Here is a 17,311-nt window from a genome sequence, read left to right as displayed (position 1 = left end):
ATCAATTTATAATTAATCATTATTTTAATTAATTAAATAATTATTTAATTAATTTATAACTAGCCATTTTTCTTCCATTGTTATGACGATCGTTTTTATTTTTTGTCGATCCTTTTTACTCTTTGTTTGTAAATTTTTTTGCAAAAATTAATATTAGCTGAAACATTTTATCACCTGACCAATCGATATCAAATGATTTCATATGTTAATATATGTGTACCGCATATCATTGTGTGTAACTACCATCTAGCAAACTGTCGATGATTAGCTTGTAGCTGCTCAAGCGGTTATTATTTAGTCATTTGATTTGAAAATAAAAAAAGGATTTTTTTTCTCCCCGAAATGATAGTAAAAAAATAAAATAAAAAAAGAGTATATTTGGGCCGAGCTTGACCGGATCAAGCTGAATCCAATCTAAATAGTTAATAAATGAGTTTTTTTTAAATTTAAAAAAAAATTTTTTTTTAGGAAGAAATATAAATAACACTGACATTTGAAATAAAGTACATTAAAAATCGTTTATGGGCTTGAAAACTTGAATGAATATGATTTATGAAGTTTAGAAGATTTAGTTGAGAAACTTATAAAAAGCAGTTTGATGAATGTGGTTAATTACATAGACAATATGGCCTAAAATAAAAACGCTTGACAAATGTGTAGTTTTTAAAAAAATTTTAAGTCAACAACTACTTATTATTTTGGCTTTTCTTCAAGGTAGGATTAAAGAAAAAGTGGATGCGATTCTTACTAGTAATAACGTATCGGGTTAACGCGTTTACAAACACAGATAGTGCATATTCGCTGTTATCAGCATTTGTATCATATTTGGGTCATTCTCACAAAAACAGTCATTTTCATGTCCCCAGTATATTTTATGTTTGTTTTACAGCATACGAAAAAAAAAAATTCAGGGAAAGAGTCCTTCAGAATGCAAGCTAACAAAAGAATAAAAATAAAATTATCTATTTTTATTTTTTATTTATTTTAGGTAATTAAAATATACCAATATGTCATTCCCTCACTTGAGTTTATAAATTATTTAAAAAAAGAAAAAAATTGTTTCTGAAATAAAAATTTTTTTTTTACAAATTCGTGTTTTTTATTTCAGAATACTGAAATATAGAATTCAGAAAATCAATTTTAAATTTAATTTCTGATAAAAATATTAACACAGCACTATTTTAAACTTTGTCCCCAGTGTTTCGCGTCATTCCCTCACAACAATGTTCTTATCACCTGCAATCTTCTTAGAATAAAAATATTTTAATAAAAACTTCAGAAGTTAACAACTGGCATCATAGAACAAAATTGCAGTATGTTTCCATCTTCAACTTAAAGAAGCTTTGCTGTGGAATAAATTTGAATGAATCAAACCAGGTAAAATTTTTTACATTTGTCATTCCCTCATGTCATTTTTTAGAGTAAAATAAAATACAACTTCATCGAGAAAGTGGATAATTATATGTTGCTTTCTTGTATGAATATAATTGTATGTGATTGACTTCAGAAATTAATTAGGCCTAACTGTTATTTTTAAATTTTATTGAATTCGTCATTCCCTCACTAGTGTATAAAGTGAGGGAATGACGCTGAAGTGAGGGAATGATTCAAGATGAGTATATTATTAAATTTTTTTTTGTTCAATCGTGCCAGCCAATTTTATTTCCCAAACCTGTAAAAACTATTAAATATATAAGACTAAATTATAATAAATATTAGATATACTTAGTATGTTATCATTTTCAAACTTTAGGTAGATGTAACTTAGATAAAAACATGTATTAAAATAAAATATCATTCCCTCACTATTAGTGTCATTCCCTCACTTTTTAAATAGTGAAAATAATTAATTTACTTATTAATTAATTTGAAAAATAAATTAAAAAATTAATAAATTAATTTATTAAATTAATTAATTTATTTATTAAATTAATTAATTAATTATTAATTATTATAAATTAATTAATTATAAATTAATTATTTAAAAAATTAATTAATTTAAATATTAAGTATAATTTATAGGATATATACTTTCTTTATAATGCCATTACATATTTCTATTAATATAAAAAGTTTCAGAGCTTTTTATTCACTTTACTTTTTTGGGATTTTATGAACTGAAAAATGACAGTTTTCGTGAGAATGACCCATTTATTAAATTCCCTAGGAGGCTCTGTCTCCTGCTGGCTAAGCTCAAGAAGCCCCGTGGTTGCCGCTCATTTATCAACGCTTTTTCCCCCTCTTTATTGTTGTTGTTATTGTTAATTTACGTCGCACTAGAGCTGCACAATGGGCTATTGGCGACGGTCTGAGAAACATCCCGGAGGATGATCTGAAGACACGCCATCACAATTTTGATCCACTGCGGAGGGAATGGCACTCCCGCTTCGGTAACCCAAACAACCTGCGTCCGAAGTCGAGCACTTTACGGTAGCACAGTTTAACGAGGACCAATACCGCACACCCTCGGTCCCTACGCAGACTGATCCAAGTGGTCACCCACCCGCACACTGACCGTAGCCAGTGATGCTTGACTTCGTTGACCTGCTGGGAACCGTGTCTTAACGATCAGTCCACTGCGGGACTTTCCCTTCTTTAAAAGGTCGATATATTAAAAAAAACAAACTATAATTTTGTGTGTGAAATATATGACTATTATAATTGCGCGTAAGATCATTTTGTCAGTATGTTAATCGTAAAAAAAAAAGAACTATTTCCTAGATTTTTTAAATGTAAGCAATAAGTAATTTTAACCTTATGTCATATAATAGTTCAAATTGTAAGCTTTTTGTACGTTTTTAACAATTTCGATGGAAAAGTAAAGATTTATATCTAGCAACATCTCATCTCTCACTCTCTCATTATTTTTATTTAGTGATTTTTTTGTCACTTCTAACATTAAGTCAAAAGTGTGTTTATAAACTGAAGACCTCGACTCGAATACATTTTTATACAGCGACGGATAAATAGTCAATAATTAAGAAAAACGCCCACAATTAAAAATTAATAAAAGCATAAATAAAAAAAGCAGCATAATAAAAGAGCTTAAATAAAAGTGCTGTTTTCCGCAACCCCTTCCCCCCCAAATTCCAACTTTGTTGCTGTGATTCAGCGGACTGCGAGTTGACTCATATTACCACAATATCAATATTTTATTTTAATAACCGTCACTGAACAGCAGACCCGATTCTCAGTTTACGATTGCTTATGTTCAAATCTGTTGCCTTCTAAGTTTTGAACCCAATCCAGAAGACAAGGGAACTCCTCAATCAAGTATTGGGAGAAATTTGCTCTAAATAACCCCCATTCACCCAGCACTCCTAGGGTTCAAAGGACCCAGGCTCATCGAACAGGGACACCACCAGCCCCCACCAGAAGCAATGCGTGCGGTCCCGTGTGCTTGTACTCAACCTTTACAATCACAGAATGTGAAGAAAGATTTTTAACTTGTGGATTGGATTTCTCATCAACTTTTAAATATAGTTTTAAACATGTAGAAAAAATGTAAAATTCAATTTGTTTTTATAATATATTCATGTAGAGCTTATATCTTGTCTTGTTCGATAGAAAATTATATGATTTTTATCCGGATATTATTGTATTTATGCAAAACAATATAAAAATCATATAATTTTCTATCGAATATATTATAAAAACAAATTGAATTTTACATTTTTCTACTGGTTTTAAACTATGCCGAGTAAACTATATTTAAATCTACACGCTCAAAATCTTTCTTCACATTCTGTAGTTGTAAAGGTTGGTTCCATGCGTCCTGAGCACCTATTGTCCGATCCTTCAATGCTACAGACCCAAAGTCCGTCTGTCCAGGCTTTGCTGAAAAGGAAAGGATTAGTGACATCGTAAATACAATTACATAAGCTATGGAATGAATCAGTATTAAATTGATTTAAGAATTAACTCAACTTAATTAGGATTAGCAGATAATGACTGTAATTACTTGAGATTAATAGCTTAATTATGTTTAACTTAATTTCAACTGCACATCAAGTTACTAAACTAAAAGTGCAAAACTATAATAACTGAATTATAATGGACTACAGTCATGGCTAAACAATGAATTAGGATTAAAATATTGGGTGAGCTAATGGGGTTGAGGTAGTTAGGTTGGGGATTAAAGTGGGTTACAGCCATCCAAGTCCGTCAATCATAGGATTAAAAAATAAGTAAATAAATAAATAAATAAAAAACGTATAAGAAACGTGGATACCGGAAAAAACGAAACTTGGTTACGATTTCGCATTCCCGCAGTACTTGCGACCAGTTAGTTCCATAGAAATAGTCATGACGCCTCCAACGTGGCATTGCACTTTGTGTAATGTTTCACCCAAACTCATACTTGGAGATTTGGTGACTTCGACACGAAAAATGAGTCACCAGCATCAGGGCCCGATTAACCTCAGAAAATAGGGGAAACATAATAGGATTTTGGGGCCCCCCTAACCTGAGCAAAAGAAACTTTTGATATTTTTCGCCCATAAACAATACATTTTAAAGAGAGAAAAACCATGTGAAAACTATTAGAACCTTAGAAAGGAATACAGAGATCCTATGCAATCATGTTGGACCCTTCTTTACGTGCTTAACAAAAACATGAGGAAGTAGCTAGCACATATGTTAACAAAATTTAAATATTTCACTAAATTAAATTATACAATTACTTGTTGTTATACGAAAGGTTCTTTGCAAGATTAGTCTCTTTTTTATGCCAATTTTTTTACTAGCGGCAAAACAACACAAAGCATCCCATTTTTTTTCTTTCCGAGAGTTTTTGTTGGAGTCATTTTTTTTTCTTATTTTTTTTTTTGTTACAAAAAGAAAAGAAATTAGGCCCTTAATTTCAGTCATTTGGGNGCCCCCCCCTAGAATTTCACAGGGGAAGCACTTGCTCTCTGTGCCTTTTCGGTAATCAGGCCCTGACCAGCATATCATATACTGACATTAAAAATATGAAAAATTGGAAAAATTAAGAGGTTCCATGAGATGTGTTGATGCGTCGGTAGCACTGTGGAGCTAAATCCATCTAAGTATCCGAAATTATCTAAACAAATTTTATGTGAACATTTTTAAAATTTTAAGATTTGCTTGCAAAGGAGATATTTAGATTTCCAGACTACAAAATGAACTTTTGCTTGACATATTTTACTTTCGAAAAACAGCAGCAAGATGCAGAATTCTGCGTGTAATTCGAGCTGACATCAATGGCAAGTTCGAAAAATGGATCTTTTTTAAGTTCATTTTTTTGCGATAGTCCTCAAAATATGTTGAGTAAAGTGGATTGGAATAAAGGATGGTCAATAGTGTACCCTTAAAAGAAAGAAAAAAAGTCACAGGACTTATCAGACATTCAAAAGAATAACCAGCACACATCTCGGAATGGTTTAAATTTTTTAGTGAGACTCAACGGATCATCAAAATCCCTCAGGAAACAAATTGCAGGATTTAGTAGATAATACGAAGTATTGTCTACTAATTACCATGAAGTATACGTTTTATGTATGAAGTATATGTTTGAATATACGAATACGTATGAAGTATACGTTTTGCAAAAATAATATTTTTCTTCTTTAAATCAAAGAAATTGAAAGAAAACAGAACTTTAGATCAGGCTATCGTAATAGACTGATTTTTTTTCCGGGTGAAACGAAAAAAATTTACTTGATACATTATTTATGCAGATTTTTTTGCCAATTTAAATCAAACTATCGTAATATATTGACAAAATTTCAAGTAAATAAAAATTAATGTAGTTTGTACATTACCAAAACAATGTATTAAAAGAAACCTAACACATAAATAAACCAATCTAGCTAGACTGATAAAATTTCGAAATGACCAAAGAAGTTTAATTCATGTACACTAATGTATAAGTCAAATTTACAACTAAAAGCAAAAAATTTTTCCAAGTTAAAAGCAAGACTAATTTAGTAAACAAAAAATCAATTAAGAAAAAAAAATCAACAAAAGTTACAGCTGTAAATAACTTAAATTAAGATTTAAAAAAAAAAAGGAAGAGAAGCTTAACATAAAAACTTTTAAGTAAAAAAATAACAATAAAAAAAATTTAGTTTATCATACTTCACTTCGCACAAAAAATCGCAAGCAAGAACAAGAACCTTGCACAAATTACTTCACATCATTGTATAAAATTACCCCCAAAACAATTTGTAGCCGTTTACTTTATACTGCTAAAGATGTGATTACAATACATTATGAAAAAAATATGTAAAGAAATAAATTTAATACATAATCAGAAAAAAAAATATAAACATTCTGCGTAATGACCAGAGCACTTAACTTACAAAATTATCCTTTGTTCCAGTCCACTTCACTCAACATGTTTTGAAAACTACCTCAAAAAAATGAACATAATTAAGATCCGTTTTTCGAACTTGCCATTGATGTCAGCTCTTTGTTTTTGAACTGATAATGATGATAATTTTAGTACTTTCAGCACTCGGACTCATCTGACAGGTATTGTTTCCATTCTTCTAAAATATCCTTGTGACGCTGCTGGAATAATATTTTTTAAAAGATTCTTGCGACAATGATATTTGCAATTGTACTTTCCATTATACTGATTGTTTTCGGCCTATAAATTCATTATTTTTCATTTGACTAAAATGTCACCATGATAACATAATTTCACTGATTAAATATTTTTTTCTTAAATTGTAAGTTACGACTAAATTTAATTAACTAATTAATAATTTCTTTTCATAGTTTTATACCTCTTTATTAAAATTTTTTTATGGCACACAAGATGGTCAATAGTGTGTCCATCAGAGGTCAAAAAACAGACGCAGGGCTTATCAGACATTCAAAAGAATAACCAGCACACGTACCCTCTCGGAATGGTTTAAATTCGTTAATGAGGCTCAACTGATCTCAAAAATCCAGCAAAGAACAGATTTCGGGATTTAGTAGATATAAAATTAAATAATCTTAATTTGTTTTTGTTTTTTACTTCCTCTTACTCCTTGTAGATATTTCTCTGTACCTTCATAATTTTTATCTCCTAAATCTTATTGTTTTTGCGCAGCAGAACAAAATGTAAGATAAAAAAAAGGAAGAAAAAATCGCAAAAAAGCACTTAAAATAGTAATAATTTTCAAACAAGTTAGAATTTGAAGAAGAAAATAAGAAAAAGAAAAAAGTCGTGTCAAGTTTAAAAAATGGGGGCAATACAAATACAAGCGTAAATAAAAAAAAAATCGTTTGATTGATTGCTAAATTTTGTAACAGTGTGAAATGGTTTTTTATACTTTCTAGTTTGTCCCAGCATACAACTACAATACAGAAATTTACTTCCAGACTTTTATTAAATTCGTAATATACTACATTTAAAAATTTGTGGATCAAAACAAAAAATGATTTATTAAAATAATAAATAAAAAAAATTAATATGAAATAAAACCTTTTTACCTATTTGTATTTTTGAAAATTTTAAGACTTATTGAAGACTTAAGAATTATTGAAATAGCGTCATTGGAAATTAATTTTCATTATGTTGTTTCACTCAGTAACGTCTATAATGCCATTGAAAAAAAGCGAAAAATATGCATAAGTATTATTTTATCAAAAAAATATAATTAATAAATTTTAGATTTTTAAAATATGCTATTGGCGACGCAAACATGAAAAAATAATTTATTCTAACAAATTTTTTGAATAGTCATACCGAAAGATATTTTGTAAACGGTTTGCTTTTATTCTATTTTTTTAAATTCGCTTAAGCGTTACATGTTATCTGCAACTATGACTTAACACGTTTTGTCACAAAGCTTCTTCACTTTATTTTTGCTCTGAAAATGAGCAATTTTACATTATCGTTTGCTTGCAATGAATCATCATTAAAGAACGCGAACTTTTTATTTCATTCAGAATCAGTTGCAGCCGAGACTATGAAACATGTTTTTATGAAAGACGCTTAAAAATTCTTCAAATAACATTGCTTATACTATCGTGGTCTTCGATGTTCGTAAAACTTTTCGTTCTAAATACTCGAAGGATTCTAAATGTTTGTTAAGCTGTCTGTTATATCGTCGCTTTTCTTTCGTTCTTCTTCGTCTTAATCAGCTGAACAGCTGGTTGACGGGCCTTCCGAAACATTGCATGATTTTGATGTCTTAGATTTCATGGCAAAAGTTTCTGTTTTGGTTTAACTCAGCAGCATAATATTTATTATAAGTGAAAGATGATATTTTCAAGCGTGAGGTAAATATTTTGATTTTCTGTTTTAAATTATTTTTATTTTTTTGTTAAAATTGTATAGATAACGCCTTCTTATTGTTATTTATCACTATTATTATTTTGTCTCTAATGATATTGCTGTAGGCCAATTACTAGCATTTTTTACATTGAATTTTAAAATTGTATAGCTAATTATTGTATTTTTTATTTTATAAGAGCAAGAAAGTTATATTAAAAGATATTAGTCTCTATCAAATACTTAAACAAAAAATTAAAATATATATGTAATTCTTTGAAATATTAGCCACTATTATCTCAAAATTGTAGCACTAATAATTTAGTACTACAAATTTGTAATGCTCAATCCTTGAAGCACAAATAAAATAATAATAAAGCATTGTTTCTCCATGTGAAACCTTTTTTAAATATAAATGTTTTTTTTACTTATTCATTCATGTCAATGTTACTATAAATTGGAAAATTAATTATTTTTAATTTAATTTTAAATTAGCAATACGGTAAAAAATCATATTATAATTATCATATTATATTCATCTTATTATAATTATCAATTATAAACTCGCAAGCAAATATTTAATTTTTTTTTAAAATCTTTTTTTTCTATAGATGATTTGATAGCTTAAGAAAAAATAACCAAAATAAAAGTATTTTTTGTTAGGATCCTAACAGATTTGAAGCAATATTTTTTAAATAATTACCATTTTATGCTGGACAGTTTAAAAAATAGTCTACATAAAAATTGAATTAAATATTTATTAAATTCTATTTTTTTTTAAGATTATGAACGACTAGAATTAAATAATAATGTTAAAATTAGTATTTAAAATTAAAGATGTTAGGATTGCTGTATAATTGTTATTATAGTGATAATAGCATTTTATTAAAACATGATGCTGCACAGTAACAAATAAAACTAAATAAAATCACTTTCTTTTTAAAGTTAATAACAAATACTAGCATTAAAAATTAATAATGAAATGTATTTAAAAAGCAACCATGATAGAATAACCCTATAATTATTATTAGAGTTAAAACAATTTATTTAAATATAATGATGTTAAATTAGTAATTTCAGTAAACTTATTTTTTAAAAATATTTTACTGTAAGCCCCTCTGCTTTCATTAAAAGGAAAAGAGAAGAATAATGAACAAATTAATTTCGTTTCCTCTAACAACTTAAAAAGTATTTAAATGTTGCCAGAATTCTGCGAGGATCCTAGGACACATATTTTCGATAACAATCTCCTCATAATTACCTAAAAGTAACTCGAAGAATTAAACTTAAGATACAGAAAGAAAAATGAGTGCAACAATGATGGAAATTAAGAACGAAACAATCCCATTCGAAATAGTGTGGAATACCATATTTTCTGGCTTATCGCATGTTCCGTGTATTTAGAAGGCCAATTATAGACTTAAAGAGAACCAATTTGTCGAGATCGATTTAGAGAAACAAAACTTATCCACGTGCTTTATAAAAAATAAAATAAAAAAAATGTATGATTACTTATTCATTTAATATTGGCAGACAAAGAAATAAACAGTACTGTTGTCATAGCGATAGATACAGTAAAATTGTTTCATTAAAGCCAGTGAACTGAGAACTGCTTTCGTGAATAGTTTGTTTGGTGTGTTACAATATATAAATATTTTTCATCCAGTGAAAAATATAAATATTTTTCCATCCACTCTGTAAAACTAGATATGGTGTATATAACAGTCGAATATTTTACTCTGTGGCAAAAATTCAGGAAATTAACTAAATGAATTTTTTTTTTTTTAAATGTTAGCTCCTTCTACAAATTTCTTTTTTTTATGTCTTTTAATTTCATTTAATGTTATGGGTAATTTCTATTTTCAAAACAAAAACTTTGTAATCTCTCTCACTCGTTTGTTTTTACAGTTGAAATTACTTAGAATAAAGAATTTACTATTTTAAAATATTAAAATAAATAAATAAATAAATAATCGAACAAAATAAAGAAAAGAGAAAAGAAGCGCAACAATGAATATAGTATATATAAATGTAATAACAGCCGGTCTCCGCTAAGCTTAATTTCTGAGATCGAAATGCGTAAGTTTCCTCCGCTAAGGAATTATCCTGACGTCTTGTAATAACAGGGCTACATCTCTGTTATCATTGGTGTATTCATACTAAGAAATGCAGAAAAATGCCATAATAAGTCATCAAAAGGTTTATTGAAAGTTATGCTGGTGGTTATAACAGTTCACATCCGCCCTCCTCAAAGGAGGAGGTGTGGACAAGACTCCAGATGGTTCCAGCAGATGGTTATTGGCACATGTTATTCAGCAAGAGACATGCGAAAACCTTCGCTCTCATATTAAATACTACAGATATTGGTGTACTTAGGTCCCAGTCGTACATGCCTTTGTAACTCTACGCAGTATGGAAAATCATTTAATGCTTCCTAATACGGAAGTGAAAGAGGAACAAGATTCTAAAAATAACTCCTCCTTTCAAATATAAATATAATTATTATTCAATGGTATGTTTTCAGCCTTGAATCCCCAAAATAGAATAGCTCTACGCTTACTCTTTAACAAAGACATTTTATGAAACCGAAAGAGTTTTAATTCTTTTATTAATACAANAATCTATATATATATATATATATATATATATATATGTTATTTTAAGAAAAGATTACTTCGAAAAATCACTTCTGTTTACCAAATGTTTATAATAGTAATAGATAGTAATATTTGGTCGAGGGAAGTAGAGGCGCAAGCGTAAGCAAGCAGAATTCCTTTTAGTACATATATGTTAAGTGAATAATTTTAACTTTAGTAGCAAAACTGTTTTCTGTCAAGAAAAAACAATTATTGCGAAGCAATCATCGAGGTTGGTTAGCGGTAGCGAACAGGGGGCTTAGCCCCCTAGTATATATATGCAATAAAAACTCCAAGTGTATAACAATCAATCTGAAGTTATGGAATCGGTTTTTCATCTAAATTATAAAGTGAATATTATAAAGTACCGTCTTATAGTGTTAACGAATTATCTCACCTGCGCTAATAGTTTAAAAGTTCGATCAAACTAATACTTTAACAATTAATTTAACATCTTTTACAAGCTTCTTTTTCGTTTCTTTACTTTGTTCAATTTTTATATATATATTCCTATTTTTAAGTTAAGAGCCACTAATATTAATGAAACAATCAGTTTTGTTACTTATATTTTTTCCCTCTACATTTTGAACAGTTTAGATGAGAATAAAGGTTTTAGAATTATTAAAAGGGAAAAATGTTCTAAAGTGAATAGCGCTATTTGTAATCTCGTTTAAATTACTTTTAAGTGAGTCGCTCCTTGCTTACATAGTAACTTAAAGGTTTTGAATGCAAATTAAGCCTCGAAATCATGCTTTCAAATGCCTCGAAAAACTACCATCTGTAATTTTCACCCCCCTTTTATTCAAATTCGAACATTTCATTTTTTAAATTAGAGCTCGCTTAACTTTTTTGACGAATTTAACTTTAAAAAAAATATTAACGATTTAAAAGTTCTAGATGATAATTTTTTAAAATCTGGACTATTTTGACATTATATTTTAAGTTATTTTACAATCTAATAAAAATGATATACATACAAATTAATTCCAGGTGAGATTTACCTGCTTATAAAACCCGTTGCACATGCATCCCTTTAAAATAAAAATAATTCAATCAAGTTTAAAAACATACTTTAAATTATAGCATAAATTTTGAGGAGTGGTTAAGCCAACTAACTTCGTCTAAACAAAATCACATTTGATAAAGACACTATATCTTATTAATTCCTGTTACAACTAACAATTGGCGCAGCATGTCCTTCTGTGGACTTTGTGCCATTAAACCCAACATTCAATCAATCAATCATTACAACTAACAATTATCAATTCAATCAAAACACACATTTAAAATTATACGGAAGAACGACTAAAGTGAAAAATAACGCGAATATAACACTAAATACTATACTTTCGGTTTTCTAAACAAGGACCTTCTTCAGTGTTTAAACAACAAAATAGTGTTTAAACTCTGAGAAACACCATCATTTTGGTGTTTAGATACTAAGAATGGTTCTCGTTAATAGAATCGAAACTTTAGTATGTCCATTTCTGTACATTATTTGTGCTTTATTCAAGTTTTTTTGCACTTCAGTCTGCGTACCACAAAGTATACAACTATCCTTTTGGATATACGAAACTAGTTTACTTAACCGTTATAAAGCTGAATACTTGTTCGTCATATGGGGTGAACATAGAAGCTAAATATTCAGTAGCTTATAGCTCTGTATTTCCATTAATGTAGCTTAGGGTTGATGACTTGAGAAGATTTCAGATAACTTTCAAAATACTAATTCGGTGACGTCGATTCCATATGACTTACGCGTTTATTTTATTTGTGCTTACCTAACTTGAAGAATTAAAATTTAATGAATATTAATGAACGCTTGATATACTCTTGTTTTTGATTGAGTAGAACTTTAATCTAGAAAGTATCTTAGATGTTTCCTTTTAAATTATTGTAGGAAAAAAAGCGTATGTAGTTAAAGTTGCAACAATGCGCTTTGATAATTCTTGATAATGATTTATCAGTCATAGTTCCCTAAAGGATTAATTAAAAGAATTTTTTTAACTGCTGTTAAGATCGGGACTGACATTGTACATGACACCAATTTTCAGGAGCCTAGAATTAACACTTTTGTAGAATATCCAATTTCAGATTCAATATTCCAAGCATTTGAAGTTGAAACATTGAAGATCTAAGTTTTTTTTATTCGTTAGTTTCGACGATAAAAGAAAGTTAATAATAAAAACTAACTAAATAAATAATAAAAAACCCGGGATTTTCCGACTTTTCAGGCTTTAATAGTAAAAATAGCACAAGTTCTAATGTTAAAATAACTCGAATTTCGTATTATTTCCTAAAACAATTTTATTTATAGTTAGCTTCTGAATTTTATCAACTTTCAAGCAATTGCTGCTAAAAATTTGTTAATAAAAAATAAGACTTGTTGGATTTTTTTTTGCTTTATTTTAAACACAAAATTCCGCAGCTGAAAAATAAGAAACTATTACGAATAACTGTCATTTATAGAAGAGTTTTTTCAAAAAAAATGTTAATGCATTGTTAAAAATGTTAATGCAAAAAAATATTTAAAGTCAAAAAAATGCATCAAAAGTTTATTTAATAATATCACAAAGAATATTTTCTCGAACAGTTTTCAACAAGTTATATAAAAATGAAAAGAAGTTTGTTTTAATAATTTCAAGTACATAATTAAAATAATTATGGTTTTGAAGAAGAAAGTGTCGATCAAAGAAGATTATCTTACTAACTCATAAACTGAAAATAAAAAAGTAGTTTTAAACAATTATTTCACGAAATATTTCCTATTTCTTCACTTTTCTATATTATTTGTTTTTAACTTGTATTCTTAAAACAAATTATCAAAATACCCTGAAATTGGGAAAGTTAAGACACGTGGTCGTATATTTTCGCAAGAACTTCTGTTGAAAAATAAATTTTGAGAAAGAATTATTTGGATGTTTACATTTTAAATAGATGTATTTCATTGCATGAAAACTAATATTATTCTATTCATCTTTAAGCTTGTTTTTTCTATCACCATGGCAACCGCATCTCCGATATCGTTGAGATTTGTAAACATATTTTTCAAGTGCTTCAGTTGTTTCTTTGCCATTGTTAGTAGACCTTCCATATAATTTTAGTATACTGACCATAACTCATAAAAACATGCGATTGAAAAACAAGTCATACGTTTATTGACAAACAACTCGTACATTTTTAAACGAACAGTTTAAAAGTGTAGGACATTCGATCAATTTCGGCCATTCAGTATAACCTACACCTTAAATGCATTTAGCTTCTCCAAATATTTTAAACTAAAGTCCTTTAAATTCAATATGTTAAACTAAATTTTGTCACGCATTTATAATATTTTTATTAATGAATTAACTTTTTATAGCCGTAGGTTATTTCTAATATGAATTTTTTTTTGGAAATGTAATTTTATCCAAGCAAGCATAAAGGCTTGCAAAAGGTGGCTACTAAATAAAAAGAACCTATCGATATTATTACGTATAATTAAAGAAAATAAACTTCAAAAATATATATTTTTTAAATTTTGCAATGTTTAAACTTTTTTTTAAAAAAAAAAAAAACTTATTCTGTTAAGAACAGTTTTCTGCACCCTATTTTATATGATTTTGTTAACCGAATAAATAATTAATTTTTGTTAATAAATATAATTTTCTGCTTTTGTTCTGTGTTTTTATTTAGGAAATATTCTTATTATAATTAATTTGAAAATTCGCTCATTTAAATAGAGATTGCTCTTTTTCTAATATTCTTTATTAATTGTAATACAGTTATTTCATTTTAATATTTTTATTCGTGTGATTGTTTATTTTAGGTATAACTCAAGATGCTATGAGGATTTTGTTTTCATAAAATATAGTTAAAAACCAAGAATACTTCAATAATGATGCCCTTAACACCACCGCCCTCATTGTTCATATGGCCAGGTAAGATCTTTAGTAATTTTTATATCTATTTTTACAAAAATATGTCTAGTGTAAATATATATTTATATTTTTTTCTAATTGAATCATATTTTTCATATCGTATCGTATTTTCTATTGGTGTGTTTTAAGTTTCGAAATAATTTATGAAGGGAAATTTTTATCGATTTTTCTGGTCTCCTTTTTAATCCTTTGACACCGTGGCACACAAGTGTCATTTTTATGTATTTTTTTTTCTTCTTTTTTTTTCAAAGCTCTAATAACAAGCAAAAATACATTTTGGTATTTTTAGGTATACTAAAATTAGGTATTAGGTTGTTTTATAGGAATTAGGTTTATATTAAATATAAAATCTGAAAAAAAGTAGCTTAAAAATTTTTTTTTCATTCATAATCAAAAATTTATCAATAATTGATTTTGTAAATTGAAGAAATTTCAATGATGAATAACTGTTTCTCTTACATTTAAATAACCGCAAATAAGTGCAAATTTGAAAAATTATTGTTTACAAGTGAGCCTCGTTTGGAAGTGGTAGAAAAAGGACACAAATAAGAGAAATGCTGTATTTCTAAACCATAAATTATTAAAATGCAAAATGTAATATTACCTAACTTGAAGAATTAAAANATAAGAGAAATGCTGTATTTCTAAACCATAAATTATTAAAATGCAAAATGTAATATTTTTCATTTATTTTGACCTAAATTAATACAAAATAGTGAGAAAAAAAGGTATTAAAAATATGCCTAGTAAAAATTCTGCGTTAAAGGGTTTCATTCATTGCCATTTTGGATTAAAGGTCAAATTTTTGAATTTAGTTTTCTGCATTTTTTTTTCTTTTGTTTGTAAAAACTTTTGATGATATAATATCAGTTGATAAATAGAACAATACATTTGAAAAAAAGGTGGAAAATAAGGGTGTCGCTTTATTTGATTAGGAGAAACAGCACTTGATAACTTTTAGAGCTTCTTTGTAGATTTCTTCTCAAAAATGTAAACCAGTAGATTTCTGTAGTTAATAATTTTTGCTAAATAATATATTTTTCTGTGTTTAAATTGTTTATAATTTACATTCGTCGTTTAAATTGGCCGAAACTGTTTGGATAATGCTGAAAATTTCTCTTAACGTAAGTTACACAAAGATAAAGATATATTTTGATAATGCCTAATTGTAATAGAGGGGATGTTATCAAAATTTTGTAGTTAAATGTAGTTTTTGATAATGATTTTCGGGACGGGGGCGAGGGGATAATTCATGTAAAAAGAGTTGCTTGTTTAATCGATATCTCACGTATTAGTTTTTTTTTTTTTTTTTTTTCTAAAAGGATAAGTAATCGTGTTTCACCACTTTTCAACAATTTTTTTATTTACGAAAGTTACTTCCGTCGCCTTAATTATTAATTTTGTCTTTGCATGACGAACGCTATCAAAATTGGATTTAAAAAAAAAATGAAGTACTTGAATCGTTCACAAAATGTTTTAGTTTAAACAATAATAGCAATACAGATATCTATCGTTTTTTTTATTTTTTATTTTTATCAAAACAAATTGAGTAATTATTTACATATTCTAGTTGATAAAAAAGAGAGATTGCTATATGAATGAAAGGCGTAGTCAAATTAAATTTTAAAAAAAATATCGATTGAAAAATCCCTTGTGAATTACATATATCTTTTCGCTCGATTAACTAAAACTTCCCATAATCTATTTTTTATAAAAGGAGCTATTTTAAGTACTTGGATATTCTTCGTTATAACCTATATTATCGCCTGTGGTTTCAATGAAAATGGTGCGCACTTTTTCTGGCAGGGCTATTTTTAGGGGTTTCTGAGGGCTGCTATTATCAACCTAGGAATCTATTCTTAGCTCTTCATTGATTGTTGCAATAAATAACCAAAGTTTGTCTTCTGATTACAAAAGACCGCTAATGTCTTTTTTCTTTTTTCTTCATGCATGAAATTTCTCGTGATAATTTCCCTCTCGTTCCACGAGACATCGATTTTTTCAGTTTCTTGGCGTTTAAAGGAGTTTTCTGCGGCCTAGAAAACGTTCTTTCACAAAGAGTCATAAGAAGTCAATCTTCCAATTAACAGATTATTTTATGAAATAAATGGATAACAATTCTTTGAAATGAATTTCCAAATTTCGTTGGAGTCTAAATGTCTAAGTCCATCTCTTAAAACGAATCAATAGTTAAATTTTCTCTTTTGGATAAAGTTCGATTGCGGCATTAGGGGAGATCTTGCAACCCATTCCCTTTCGTAATTAGTACATAAAAGACGAGACAGACCAAATTTGCGAGGTTATTTCGTGATGTAACTGTTAATAAAAATACGACCTAAATTCCCAAACCCCAAGACCCTGTCTGGAGAAACCTCTTCCTTAAAGAATTTAGATGTTGAACAAAATTGGAAGAAACCAATTTGTGTGTGTCATCTATAGAAATTACTATAGATTTTCTGGAAAAAGATCCTTATCTATCTATCTATCTATCTATCTATCTATCTATCTATCTATATATCTATCTA

At 28.1% G+C, this 17,311-nt stretch overlaps 1 protein-coding gene across 3 annotated transcripts in view; it reads left to right on the top strand.

Annotated features, from left to right (window-relative positions):
* LOC107453443 (ras guanyl-releasing protein 3) overlaps nt 1-17,311 on the top strand; it is a 58,561-nt gene that overhangs the window by 10,573 nt on the left and 30,677 nt on the right. The window contains exons 1-2 of one of the 3 annotated variants that reach the window (XM_043046836.2): nt 7,729-8,238; nt 14,675-14,786. In XM_043046836.2, the coding sequence (XP_042902770.1) occupies nt 14,744-14,786 (43 nt within the window). In that variant the 5' untranslated portion in view covers nt 7,729-8,238; nt 14,675-14,743. Of the gene's footprint in view, nt 1-7,728; nt 8,239-14,674; nt 14,787-15,718; nt 15,911-17,311 lie in introns of those variants that run through there. The other 2 variants (XM_071178391.1, XM_071178392.1) reach the window with 2 other exon arrangements.

The sequence above is a fragment of the Parasteatoda tepidariorum genome, chromosome 3, assembly GCF_043381705.1.
Source record: "Parasteatoda tepidariorum isolate YZ-2023 chromosome 3, CAS_Ptep_4.0, whole genome shotgun sequence".
In the NCBI taxonomy this organism is placed as follows: Eukaryota; Metazoa; Arthropoda; class Arachnida; order Araneae; family Theridiidae; genus Parasteatoda; species Parasteatoda tepidariorum.
The sequence above is the reverse complement of the archived record's forward strand: the minus strand, read 5'-3'. Positions and strand labels throughout refer to the sequence as shown.